The 14,137-nt window shown below is 46.2% G+C and overlaps 2 protein-coding genes across 2 annotated transcripts; one reads left to right on the top strand and one right to left on the bottom strand.

Annotated features, from left to right (window-relative positions):
- Positions 1-11: 11 nt before the first annotated feature.
- Positions 12-2,599, bottom strand: BGW36DRAFT_385104 (uncharacterized protein). The gene has a single exon (XM_046216880.1). The coding sequence runs from the start codon at positions 2,198-2,200 to the stop codon at positions 266-268; it is 1,935 nt and encodes a 644-aa protein (XP_046068618.1). The 5' UTR covers positions 2,201-2,599; the 3' UTR covers positions 12-265.
- Positions 2,600-10,232: 7,633 nt separating this feature from the next.
- On the top strand, positions 10,233-13,572 carry BGW36DRAFT_399551 (putative C6 transcription factor; the record flags this gene model as incomplete). Its single annotated transcript, XM_046218533.1, has 5 exons — positions 10,233-10,506; positions 10,595-11,372; positions 11,433-12,044; positions 12,097-12,481; positions 12,538-13,572. The coding sequence occupies 5 exons, from the start codon at positions 10,233-10,235 to the stop codon at positions 13,570-13,572; spliced, it is 3,084 nt and encodes a 1,027-aa protein (XP_046068617.1).
- Positions 13,573-14,137: the final 565 nt, after the last annotated feature.

The following is a 14,137-nucleotide window of genomic DNA, read 5'->3' as shown; positions in this document are numbered from 1 at the left end:
AGTTGCAAGTTGCGGAAATAGTAAAGCAGCCTTTGATACCTGTGGTACTGATCAAATTGCTATTATATAATACATCCAAACTAAACAATTTAGACTCCGATCCAGTCCAATCCCAACCCATATACATACCGCTATATCAAAGATCATAGCATCATCTCACCCAGTCGGTGTGAAAATCAGTGAAAAAAGACAAGGCAAGAAAAGTTTAAAAATCGGAAATATATACACATCCAGCATGTTTCTTACAGGCATATTTTCTGCCGCATTATTGCAAAGCAGGCATTATGTAACTCGTTAATGGAGCTTGGAGGATCTCTTGTCGTAAATCATTCTCCCACGTAAGCAGGGAAGGCTCGCATATCTGAAGTGTCAGACAGGAATAGAGGAAATCGTTGACGCGCATCCATGAGTCACGGCTCAGGCGCTTTGCGATTTTCAGCATCCGCCCCACGAACCATGGACGAGCGGATGGAGATGTTGCAAAAGGTGAATATTGCGAATAGTCAGGAAAATCGAGGTCGCCATGCAATAGAGCCAGCGGGCTGAAGGCGAAGTTGTCTGAGGGAGAGTCTGTCGGGAAATCTTGACAGGCAAGAAGGATCTGCAAAAGAGCTTCTACCGAGGAGCTCATGTTCACTTCACTATCGAGGATTTTGCAAACAGTATGATCAAGAAAAGCCTCTGCTCGACGGATTGACGATCGATAGTCCCAGAGAGCAGCATTCAACATCATGACAGTTGCAAGTCGAGAAATGAACTGCTTTCGATTTCCGGTTTCTGTGAACCGTTTCCCATTTGGAGATGCCAATATCCTACCCAGAACGGCTCCAGGCTGGAAGGCAGCGTGGCGATTAGGGGCAACAGACGCTGGCAAGGTGGTATGTTGGCTGATGGCTAAATGCTCGCAGCGACTAAGAAAGTTGAGGAAATCTTCACACTGCAGTCTAACTTCAGCTTCAACGGTGTTCGGGAGTCGAGGAGATTCAAGTGATGATGTACTATCGATTGGGACTGAAGAAACTGAACATGGAGGAGATGGGAGCGTTGGTAATAACGGTGCTGTCGGTAAGGAAGGGTCTTTTTCGAAATGGAAGCCGCCCAATTCCGATTCATATCCAGCCAGAATATAGTCTTGCCAGTTAATCAGCATTGCAAGCTTTGTGTTCTCGAAGGCGGCTGGTCCACCACGTTCTTTAATCATGTTGCGAGCCTGTCGCATGTGAATCCAACTAATCTGCTTGCGTTCTGGGCGAGGATCAAAATCCTCTACAGCGGCAGCGCTCATGCAGGCAGTGATGACGTTATCAGACGTGTCTTTAGGGTACTTTTGTGTGTGATCAATAAGCATTTGAAGAGCACGTTGACGGTATTTTAAGGTCACTTCTGTCTCAATTTCATTGCACAGCCAGGCCCGGGTGTTGGCAGCGTGCACCAGAATAGTGTTCACGAAGGTGACAGGGCCTTTCATTGCTTCGTGGACAAAAACATCCCTGTACCAGTTGTGTGCATTTTGGGTTCGGAAGTGATCTCCATAGGAGCACGCGGGCATGTCATTGACATAGAAGTCGAAAAGTTGCTGATCTTGGACGCTCAACTGTAATGGCAATGTGTGAAAAGGGTCAGTTCGTGCGGCACTAAGCAGTGTCTGAGGAGGAGGGGATAGTTCCGTTCTTGACCAGGCCGAAAGAGTCGGGCTGTTGTACCCTGGACCCGTCTCGATGAAGAAATCGCTGCTATCACTCGGAGAGCTGAAGTCCCAGGGCGAAGAAGTGGGAGCAGTAGAGGTATTGATGGGATGTAAGTTCATGTGATAGGACAGTGGAATGGGTGTTGGCTGGCTAGGCTCTGTTCTTAGGGTGGGCTTCAATTTATCAATAGGCGTCTTCTCAGGCGTCTTAATCTCGGGATTTGAGGTCCTTGCGATTTGTTTCCTCTGAGCCCTTTGACGCTTGTTACTTTCGTTGCTGCTTGCCCTCTTCTTTTTTTTCTTCTTCTTATCTTTGACTGTTGTTGTGTCCATTCCATCATCTGAGGTGTCTTGTCCGTGATTTTCAAGGCGCTTCTGGCGCATATATTCTTGCATCACATGGCGTTTAACTTGGGTTAGGTTCTGAGCATTGTCGTTTGAAGAATCGATAAACTGCCACCGGACTGGTGACGGCTTGACGGACTGGTAGTCTGGTGTTGACGCCATGGCCATTCCCTCAACCCCAACACACCGATAATTCGACTGCGACAATTCCTCACTAGAGCGCTGAGCGAAATGAAAACCGGTGAGAAAGGTAATTGTATACTATGGCCTCGTGGTATAAATGCGTCGTTACTCTGGCGATCGGATAGTGCCTATCGATATGCTTTGGGTACACTATCGCAGAGCAATGCCCCTGGAGGTCGGAGCAGTATTTATCGCGATAGACAAGCTGAAATGCCCGCCCCACCACAAGACTGTGAGGACTCAGGAACGTGATCCATTAGAAAATATGCTACCAGGCTGCCAAGATAGCCCCGGACGCGATGCTCCAATGGTGAAGGTGTACGTACTCTTTTGAGCTCCAGTCTGCAACAAGTTAGTCGAGAGTTGCACGGTGCAAGTTTGTGAGACAAGTTGAGATCGGCAGGTGGTGCGGAGAACAGACCAGAACTAGTTTAGCAGTCAATCGACGCTGTTACACCACCATACTTCATTGCTTCTAGCAGCCCGCCACGAAGTCCCGTAATCAAACTCTGGTACGGAGTTCTGGACAACTAAAAGTCCAGGTTTCTATCTGGGGTCTATTTCATCGTGAAGTTTATATACAGTATGTGCGCTCTCAGCTACATTGGGTCCGCCGAAGCGCCTAGTCATGAGCTTTGGGTCTGAAAATAATCTCGGGCTGCAGTTATGTCTGCTGTGGAGGGTATCATTATTATCGCTAAAGTTTGAAACTGCCGCATTGAGGGCTAACTATCTGCGTGTCCATTCAAGATCCGCAATGAACTAGGACGAAAGGTGCTGATCGGCGTAGCACTTTGTCTCGACCAGGTCATTCGTCAGTCGTTCTCTCTTGGTTAATCAGCCTTGTCGACGCCAGAAACGGCTCCTGGCTCCTGGCTCAACCTTAATCAGCGGCCAGAGAGCGCAAGACCGCCTAATCGACGCTCGTGGGGGCGATGGACTGCTACCCGGCAATCCCGGCATACAACACCTTCGCCGGTCTGCGTTGCAACGTTCATTTGACATTGACTTAGTAATGGCACTTTAATTATTGTGATACATCCATGGGAACCTCAGTCCCTGTCTCGTGAGGATCAGTAATCCAATAATGTAAAGTATAAGTTTATCCAGAACTAGCCCCCGGACTACCAGTTGCTTAGCATGCCTGAGACGTTGGTTAACGGCTAATTGCGAATACGTACTAAGCATTAGGGTATGGGTATGCATCTAACTGTTTGTCTTGTACACCTCACTTGTGGACAGTCTTGTCGAGCTCTTATCCACCGATACTTTGTTTATCGGCTTACCACCTAGGTGAGAATGCTATGATCCAGTCAAAAACTTGCCCAGCCCTAATCTTCTTGTGTTTATAGTTTCTTTTTCCATTTCTTCTAAATTTACTTCACCCATCCACGATCATGTGGCAAGGTGTAGACGACGCTCAAAATCTCATGCAACATTGAAATCGGAATATCAAGCCACTTTAATGGGGCGGAAGTTGCAAACGTAGCTTAAAATCTGTTCTCGAAGCCTTCGATTGTTCTACCAAGTCAAAGAGCGGCCTGCTCCACCCGGCCTTGTGCTTAACGACTAGCTAGTACCCTAGTACGTAGTACGTAGTACGTCCTGACTCCTCCGTGTTAGCATTCTATCGAGCACCGGAAGTTGCTCGTCGCCGTGGCCCGGGGACAATTCCGGCCTCCGAGGGCAGATCAAACAACAGAAGTAATGACCAACCTATGCTAGCATATAGATGGTACTGGTAGACGTTCTTGCAGAGGAAGTATTCCTCTGCTCAGTTCGATTTGACAGTACATCTACAAATCTCAGTCATAGTGCAGATTGAAATTACTATATCAGTATACCTGTATGTACGTAAAATCCAAGAGCGCAGTATAGGATCAGCGAGCTTAATAAGATTCCGTCGAATTGGCTTGCTGGGAATCTGCATAGTAGGGCACTGTGCAATCATCCCGACATATCACATTCCAGTATCCGGTTTCCCAAAACGGAAGGCGTCGTAACCACCAATGTCAGCGCAGCAACTGCCCCACCATCATAAGCCAATATCCTGATTGACCAATCAACTCTCCTCCCTAAGCGATCATGCACAAGGGTCGCCGATTGTATTTTCCCCACGCCGTCCACGCCATCGGTGCAGTGCTCTAGTCTTATAGGCTAGCTTGCCTGTGGTCCTGGTTTACTCGAAACATTGCGGATATTAATATTAAGCATGTTTATTATTATTACTGCCGGAAACAAAGGCTTGCGTCAGATCATCTCTGATGGGTAGTATAATGATATTGAGATCAGAATATGTATTATTACGTCACGGACGGCTTCAGCGGGCGCATGTATCATGAGCTATCAATGGATTAACGAATCAAAATGCGGCCCCCCTTCTACATCAGCCCTTCAGCCATTCTAGCCCCAATATAGTTTCTGTTGTCTTGATATTCCATTTTTTGGCCTTTCAGCTTTCAGACTATGAGTGCAGGATACAGATGTGGCTGATATCTATGCCTATTCATTGGATTTATTTCTGATTAATAAGAAAATAAAGTCACGATCTGTGGAGCATTCTTAAAATAGCATCACCATCAGCGGCCTTGCATGAACTACTGATGTTTTTCTCCGAACTGGCATGAATCATTTGAAAATCGTTTTAAGAGAGCCGACTCAGTGCCCACTTTATGCAGGCCACTCGGTCTTTGCCTGATTGAGCTAGTAATAATCAATCTTCTAGATCATGATACACGGACTACTCACTAGGGAGGCTAGAAGGGTCAAGAAAAATCGGGGCGCAAGGCGTGGATTATATTCCGTACTCCAGTGTTTGCCTCCCTTGAATCCTCATAGTCTCATCCTCTTTGTCTCCACCCCATTCTATCAACCTTGTCAATTGATGATTCGGCCCCTAGATAGGAACCCTAAGCACAAACTTATTGGAGGTCCTCCGTTACACGACACTGCAGTGACCACATAGTTCCTTTGCCCCTAGATAGTAGTCATAAGATACACCAGGCGTGAGGCCTGAGGGTGAAGGGTTCATAAGAGATGATATTACTATGGTATCAAGCCCCTTTGGCTATTATTGCTATTTTGGCTATCACAAACCTCGGCGGCTTTCATCAATTGATATCATGGAGCGGATCGTGCCCAGGACCAATAACATCACTTTCATCAGTTCCGTTTTCGGCATGTAGTTAAAGCATTTCACTGTCCACGGTAGATGTGTGCGTTGTTGAACACAGTAAATTGATTGATATCGCTATGATACATGCCAGCTGGTACCTGCAGGGTATCAATATCATCATGGAAAAGAAACTCTTGGTACAACATTGCTGTAGCGCTTTCACCCTCGGTATATTTCCTAAAAAGTTATACACGTTCAATTGTTATTAATCTAGAAAGGTATTTTGCTATTAAATGTTTCTAAATTTGATAATGTTTCTTATAGTAAATAATAGTAATGGGATATAAAGTGACAATTATAAGTTTTATACTATTGGTAATGTTAAATCATTATTAAATTATTGAAGCTGTCTGGATTATTTATAAAACACGTGTCAACCCGCTCCCCTGCCTTGCTGCCTGTATGCCTCGCCTGCCTGAGGGCATTCCTGGGGATCAACAGCGAATTGAGTGGAATAATAAATAAAAATGCATCTAATATATGTTTGTACTGGCCTACCTCATCTACCTAAGTACAATTTTTAAGGGTCGACAGCATGTCAAATAGAGTGTGGAGTAAATATATATCTTGTTATATATATCAATCGATATTTTAAGAGATATAGGGGAGAATTTATATAGAAAGAATATACACGCATACATATATGAATAAATAAGAGGAATATTAAATAAGCAATGCACTTAGTCAATATCAATCTAAATGGTGCTCGGTCTTATTAGTACTTACTTAAAATGGAATTAGCTTAATTAGGAAGGTGTATATCTATATCGTTATGCAACCAGAAATATTGTAAGATTTAGAAATGTTTCTTTCACTGCCATGTATCAAAGAAAGTTTTGGTAGACATTTTGGAAATGTGATATTTTGTCCCGCGTTCCCAAAGTTCCCACGTTCCTGCACCTCTCTCTATTGTTCTTGATGCGAACAATCTATATGCAGTCTGGTGAATCCTCGAGTATATGTATATATTCTTGACGTGAACTCATTTTTGGCTTATCGCTAGGGAAGCTGAAAATTAAATTACTGAACAGGTCTCTCACTGAAGCAGACATAGTCATCATCGGTGGTGGATAGCTGGACTGGTCCGGTCCTAGCTTCCCGTCTCTCAGAAGACCCCAATCTCCAAGTTCTCGTCCTCGAAGCAGGCCAGGACATGCGAGGGGATACTCGTGTGACTACACCAGCGTTGTGGCCGGGATTGGTTACTAGTGACGCAGATTGAAGTTTTACCACGGAGCCACAGGTAAGTCGATTCGTTCTTTAGGGCTACGAGTGACCGTGGGGGTTAATGATACGCATAGCAAGCGCTCAACGGCAAAGTGCTCGCACTGCCTCAAGGTTGTCTTCTCGGAGGAACAAGTGCCCTGAATGATCAAGCTTTCATTGCAAATTCCAAAGCAAATGTCGACGATGGGCTAAGCTGGGAAGCCCTGGATGGGACTGGGAGGGACTGAAGCCCTACTATCAGAAAACATACACAGTAAAATTGCCGTCAAAGGAAGCACAAGAACGATTGAAATTTCAATATGTGGATAAAGAGATAGTCGATGCTTCTACTGGGCCGATTCGGACCCTATCGCGGATACTTGGATTTAGTCGTTCCAGGAGTTAGCGAATCAAATGACGAGTGATCCTTTCTTAGGACAGGCATGTGGTGGTTACATTAATGCAGCATCAATAGATCCGGCTAAAAATATTCGTAGCTATACGGCAATGCGTATTCCGAACCGGTCCAAGAACGCAGCAACCTTCATCTCGTGGCCCGGGTTGTCGTCGAGAAGTGGATTCTCAGCCCACCAAGCACACCGCAAGCAGAACTGATTGCGACAGGCGTTCAGGATTAACATGACGCTAAGTCACGTAGTGTTACAGCACGTCGCGAAGTTATCTTGTCTGCTGGTGTTTTCAACTCTCTCAAAATCCTCGAACTGTCTGGTATGGGCACGTGTGATTCTGGTAAAACACAAAATCCCCGTCTTAGTTACAGTGTAAACGTTGGGGAGAACTTGCAAGACCATGTTCTGGCTGGTAATAGCTCAGAAGTGCGAGAATATGTCCCTACTAAAGACAGTATGATGCACCGCGATCCCAATGTTCTCCAAACCGCCATGGAGGACTATCAGATTCATAAAGTCCGGCCCGTTCACTGTAGGAGGTAACTATGCAACTGCTCTTCTCCCACTCCCCGACATAGCTGAAGATAGGTCCGTGTTCAACAATATACTGGATAGCACTTCTTCCTCCCTGGCAACGGGAAGTCATTCACGCTCGATTATCCAGGATCCCCAAGGAACCACTGGTGGGTTTTTCGCCTCCCTAACCCAATTCGACTTTATGAGTAGCCACAAGAAGGGCAAGGGTATTACAACACCACTGCCTTGAAATTACATGACAATTTGTGTCCAGCTACATCACCCGTTTGTCACGCAGTCAACTCCTAGAGTACGGTATATGCGATTGCTGAGAAGGCGGCTGATTTGATTCAGGAGGATCTGAGCGATCCGGAAGGCAGGTATTCATAATTATGCTTATATAACAAGTGGAGGAAATAGCAAGATTGATGAGGGTTACATAACGTATCGAGTTCTAATGGAAAGTATCTCTGCGGCCGTGTTCCACAAGTTGCATATATTGATACTTAGAGCCGTCATATCGCGCTAATATCAGCAACATGATAAAGTGTTAATGAATATTGACCGCTAAGACTCGACCAAGTCGAAAGAATCCATGGCCGACCTGCACCAATCAGCAAGTTAGCTAGTTATGGAAAGACTACTATGCCAGTGATTAACCGTTATCGTATATCCGTAGAGAGAATGTTGGTGAGATGTTCGAGCTTCGCATTACTAATCACCTTATCAAACATCTAACTTAATTAGTTAATCATTTCAGTTTGTGATTGCGGTTAGCAATAATCAGAAACAACATATTGATACGTCGTCATTTTACAAGCGGGTGCTGATCATGCCTTCATTCACGCTAGTCGTGCTGTTCCATGCACCGTCTCATCTACGCGAGCTTCCAGGCTCGCATGAGGAAGACTGGCGCAGCGAATTGTCGATCTTCGGACTCAGCGGATGTTGGAATAATGACGGGACCAACGCAGGGCTAGAAAATCACGATAGAGCAGATGACCTCTGCTTATGCAACGAGGGGAGAAGATACTCCCAGTATTATTATTATTATTAGCTCATCGGCCTGACTGATCAGAAAAATTCAATTGCAAACCAGGCCGGGCGCCGGTCATGTGAGCGCGAGATCGTTATTAATACTCCAATACTCCTTGCTTGCTTGCCGCCTTGAGCTTTTGTGATTGACCAGTCACAGGCCCCGCGGAGGTAACAAATACAACGTGGGCTCCGTTACACCAGGCGGCATGCGCATAAATATCCGGGCGAGCATAGAATATCGTGTTCATGTCGAGGACGTCGGGCCTGGCGCGATATCCAGGATCAGCAATACCCAGGCTGGCTGTAGAAGTCGCCCTCGTGAGTCAGCATAATTTCGATAATAGCAACAATAATAAGGACGATGAAAATGGCCATAATAGTATTTAATAAATAGCCTGCGACCGCAAGCGATCAGGGCGGATGACTAAGGTTGGAGCACGACAGTTAGCTCCGTCCACTAAACTTACTTTGCAGAAACGCCCCGCATCGGCATTGTCGGCGTCGGCACTCGGAGTGCCCAGCGACGACAGAATATGCCTCATAGTACGTTGTAGTAGGGCTAGTACTTGTACTAGTACGTAATAAAGAGCCGAGTAGGTACTGTGCTCGTGCTGGAGAATAGTCATAATATGGATAACAGCTCGATGCAGGCGAGCCAGCGCCCTGGTGCAAACTGCAGAGCCAAACGGTGCGCAGTGAGAGGAACTGCAGTAGCTGAATAATAATGATTGATCCGGCTTGAGAGGCTCTGGGCGTCGATTGACTCACTCAACTCCGCCCGTGGCCCCGTCACATCGGCATGGAAGATCAGACATCACGATGGAGGCCGCTCTCCAGACGGCAGCACAGAGCAGCCGTGGCCGTAATGTGCTCGACGATGGGAATCATGATGAGGGATGAGGATGTAGGGCATAGTGATAGTGATAGGCGATAAGTGATAACTAGATGATAGCGATAGGAAGAGTAGGGCCAGCCCGCACATGACTGCCATAAACAGCCTAGCCCGCGCGATGGAGCCCGCCCATTCGCTCCTTCCCCAATCGAAGCTTTTCCCAATTGCCCTGGCCCATCATTACGTCTGTCTGTCTGTCGCTCTTCTCCCTTCCATATTTTGACTCAACTCGACCTTGACACTCTTCAACAAACCCCTCCACCCCCCCCAAACCTGCTGCTCTTCAGCTGTTCCTAGTCGTCGGGGCGTATCAATCGCTCCTGTCTTAGGTTAAGACCTTCTCATTTGTAGCCGCTCCGCTGCCGCCGCCGCCGCCGCCGCCGCCGCTGTTGAATCGTGCTGCTGCTGCTGTTTTCGTCACCTGCCACTGAAACCCTGCGATGAGCACCGTGCGTGGTGTTTGTCCTTGTGAATATATCGCCCCGTACACTGTGTACATCGTTTCTTATCGCTAGTTTGCGCTCGCTATCGTCCGCTTACAGAGTTTGGATAAGAAGTTTACTTTTGACCCTTTCCGTTGTATCATTGGTCTAATAATTCGCCGATCTTTCGTCGGCCTCGCAAAACTACACCCTCTCGTTGAATCATCTGCTGTACAAAGAGAAGAGAGAGAAAAAGAAGAAAAAGAAAAGAAATGCGCCTTTGAAAAGATATCGTACCAGTCCAGAGACTTGACATAAATTTTACACCCCGCCCGAGATCCCGTTGCCCGTCATCGAAATGGCTTCCCAATCTAGTCCGCTGAATTCGCCTGGCACTGAGAATAACGACGATGATCTTAGTGCGGTGCCAGATCCTGCGCACGGAGATGAAGGGGCCGACATTCACGATGAGATGCTAGACGATCATGCCGCATCGCAATTGCCACATAGCAAACAGGCTATCCCCATGCAGAAAAGAAGAAGGGTAACGCGAGCATGCGATGAATGCCGCCGGAAAAAAATTAAATGCGACGGGAAACAGCCATGTACTCATTGTACAGTGTATAGCTACGGTAAGTCCGTCTGCTCTCCCAGTCAATAATTTAATAATCGTTGATTGTATTGGCGAATTTTCGTGGCAACGACTGATCCATTCCGTAGACTGTACTTATGACCAGCCGTCAAATCGCCGCCGCAATCCCACCCCACAGCACATTGAAGCTTTAGAGTCAAGGCTGCATAGAGCGGAAGCTCTTCTTCGAATCTTAGCCCCGGATTTGAATATTAATGACCCCAGTCTAGACACCGCTAGCTCGCAGGAGATAGCCGCAATATACCGCCAGCAATCCCAGCTAGGAATATCACCCCCTAAACCGACATCTACTAATGCCCCTTCGCAAGAGCCTAGCAGTAGCGAATGCGCAGATGAGTCCCTTCTACAGACGATGATGGAAAATTCAGGCTCTCTGGATCTTGACGATCAAGGCCATTGGGACTACCATGGCCATTCATCCGGCGTCATATTCATGCAGCGCCTTCGAAAGCAACTCGGCAATTTTGTCACCCCACCCCGTGCCTTGTCCAAACCAAGATCGATATCACAAATTCTGGAGACTCCCAAATCGCAGTCTGAATCTCCCCAAGATTCAAGTCATAATTCAAACCTTCCTCCAACCCATGATCTACCACCGAGGAGCGTTGCAGATAAACTTTGTCGAAACTCATTCGACCATGCGTGTGTGTTAATGCGATGTCTTCACGAACCTTCTTTTTCTGCGATGGTAGATCGTATCTATGCCAGCTCTTGGGACCAATTTACCAACGAAGAGCACACCTTTCTGCCTCTGTTATATGTTGTGATGGCTGTTGGATGTCTCTTTTCAGACGACGTCGAGAGCACGCTAGATGTAGCAGGCTATGAAGGTGCAATCGGGCAAGGGTATGTCACTCTGTCATCAACCTAATTTGTTTTGCTTCTTGCTGACTTTATCACGTTAAGTTTTCAATACTTTAGAGCATGTCGGCAGCTACTGGACATCACAGACTGCCGCGACTTAACCACATTACAGGCTATCTGTTTCATGATTCTGTTCCTTCAGTCGTCTGCAAAGCTGAGCACCTGCTATTCATATGTTGGCATTGCATTACGAGCGTCTCTCCGATTAGGCCTCCATCGAACGGTTGCCGCTAATTTTAATCCAGTCGAACGTGAACTCCGTAAGCGGATCTTCTGGGTTGTTCGGAAAATGGACGTCTACGTTAGTACTCTTTTGGGACTGCCACAAATGGTGAGCATTGAAGATATCGATCAAGAATACCCATTGGAGATCGATGATGAATATATAAGCGCTGCTGGTATTATTCCCATGCCATCTGATACAACATCTTTGATGGCCGGCGCCAACGCACACACCCGCTTAGTAGACATCATCGTCAAGGTGGTCAAATATATCTACCCTGTGAAGCCCGCCAAATATCGCACAAAGTCTGACCACACGTACATGGTCAGTCATTCTAAGATTAGAGAGATTGAAAGAGACCTGCAGGCATGGATGGAAGCTTTGCCGTCTGCACTACGACCTGGCGATGAAGTGTCTACTGAATTAGAACGGTAAGATTATGCATTTCAAACTGAGATGACACACTGCTAACAATTTCAATAGGATGCGACAATTGCTCCGAATCAGCTACGCATATGTTCAAATGATTATGTACCGCCCGTTTTTGCATTATGTCTCGAATGGCTTCCAATCACAAGGTATCGACAAACGGTCTTATGCTTGTGCTGCGGCCTGCGTCAGCGTCTCCAGGAATGTCGTTCATATCACAGCAGGGATGTACAAAAGAGGCCTCCTCAATGGTTCTTACTGGTTTACCATGTACACGACATATTTTGCTATTCTGTCATTGGTTTTCTTTGTTCTTGAAAATCCGGACTTGCCCACAGCTAAAGATAGTGTCCTCAAAGATGCTCTGGAGGGTAAAAACACCTTGGCAGGATTGGCAAAGAAGAGTATGGCCGCTGATAGATGCGCCCAAAGTCTCAATGTAAGAGCTCATCGTTTGGATAGGATTAGATTTACCCTATGCTAATTTTTTTGCAGTCACTTTTCAAACAGCTTCCCGAGAAGTTGAAGACTCGCCAAAGCTCAACAGCTAATCCGGTGAACTTGAAACGTCCAACGCCATCAAGCATAGCCTCTACGCCTAGAACACAAGGGAAACGTCCGTCATCCATGCATTTACCGCTTGGGGCACCACAGCGGTCGAACTCCTTCCCATTACAATTAAATGCTGGGCAATCAAAAACACCACCGGAATCCAACAGCAGTCCTTCGAGTGTCGATGACAATCGCTTATTCGACCGATCTCAAACATGGCATACCAACGGGACTCCTCTGAAAGTCGAAACTTTTGCATCTCCGTCTCCTGTGTTGCCGAACAACCCAACTCCGACGCTTTCCAGCCATTCACAGTCTCACAGCCGGCAGCCGTCGTTGCAATCACAAGGGCTTGACAGCAGTCAAAATTTACCGGATCTTATGCCAATTATGTTTCCATCTAATGATCCGTTTGCATATCCCACACAGCCTCTGTCCACTCTTGAGGATAGGCATTTCAAGGACGAACTGTCATCAGCATCGTACCTTAGAGATCCAGTTCTTCAAAACTCTTCGGCTTTATCCAGTAACAACGCGTTTTCAAATGTTACTTCTGGCTTTGACGGCTACCCTGGTATATACGGACTACCTGCCGCAGCTTCTGCGAGGCTGCCTTCCACACTTCCTTCTCAGTTTCAACATCTGGGTTTACAGTCTCAAGTGCAATCTCCTAGTCCTCACTCTTCAACACCCGAAAAAATCCAAAGCCCTGATTTGGTTTCTCTTCCTCACCAGTTTATGTGGCAAGGTTTTGGGTTTCCCAACCAGAGTGCTGCTCCAAATACGACTCAGCAACCAATGTCGGGATCACAAGATGTGCAAACAGACGCAGCAGTCGGCAACGAGTTTACTTGTATGGGTATGGGCCTCGATATGGACGTTAACCTTGATGATGTCTTTGGTAACATGGGGACAAATATGGTAAGTAATCAGGCCATGAACGACGATTGGAGTCAGTGGATGAATAGTGGATCTTGAAAATTTTTTTTAATTTTTTTTTAATTTTAAAAATACAACGGGTTTGGAATTGGGTTATGATTCCTTTTGAGGATGCGAGCTGGCCTCCTTGGCATTGTTTTACGTTGGGTGCATACGATTCGGTTTGTCATTTGCTATGATTCCGAGACCAAGACGTCTCTTGGTCTTCAATTCGGCGTCAGGGGAGGATTTGAAAGACGGTACAAGTCGCAATAGTTATGTTCTTTTCAATGTGCTTTTATTTCTAATTATCAGTTGTTATTTGAGCTTCCACGGCGAAGGACCATCTTGCCTGCGGCGAACAGAATGTCGTCAAAGGCCCATGGTTTTTTGAGGACATCTCTGAAAATGCCTAAAGACTAATTTACAAAAAGAACTAATGAAGCTACCTAAATCAAATGTACATTCAAAGGTAAACTAACTAGCATTGTACCTTATATTTAACTATGTAGAGTGGAGTGGTAGCCTATCATTTATCACCACATTGCCATTGCCTGATTGGATGATCAGATCTATTAAGACGTTTGTACCTCATATACTCATTATTTTCGTATTCCAACGGTAT

The sequence above is a fragment of the Talaromyces proteolyticus genome, assembly GCF_021365285.1.
Source record: "Talaromyces proteolyticus strain PMI_201 chromosome Unknown BGW36scaffold_10, whole genome shotgun sequence".
NCBI classification, from domain to species: domain Eukaryota; kingdom Fungi; phylum Ascomycota; class Eurotiomycetes; order Eurotiales; family Trichocomaceae; genus Talaromyces; species Talaromyces proteolyticus.
This window is presented reverse-complemented; position numbering and strand designations above follow the sequence as displayed.

Excerpts from the sequence above, each read along its gene's own strand:
- BGW36DRAFT_385104 (XM_046216880.1), bottom strand. The coding sequence starts at position 2,200 with ATGGCCATGGCGTCAACACCAGACTACCAGTCCGTCAAGCCGTCACCA.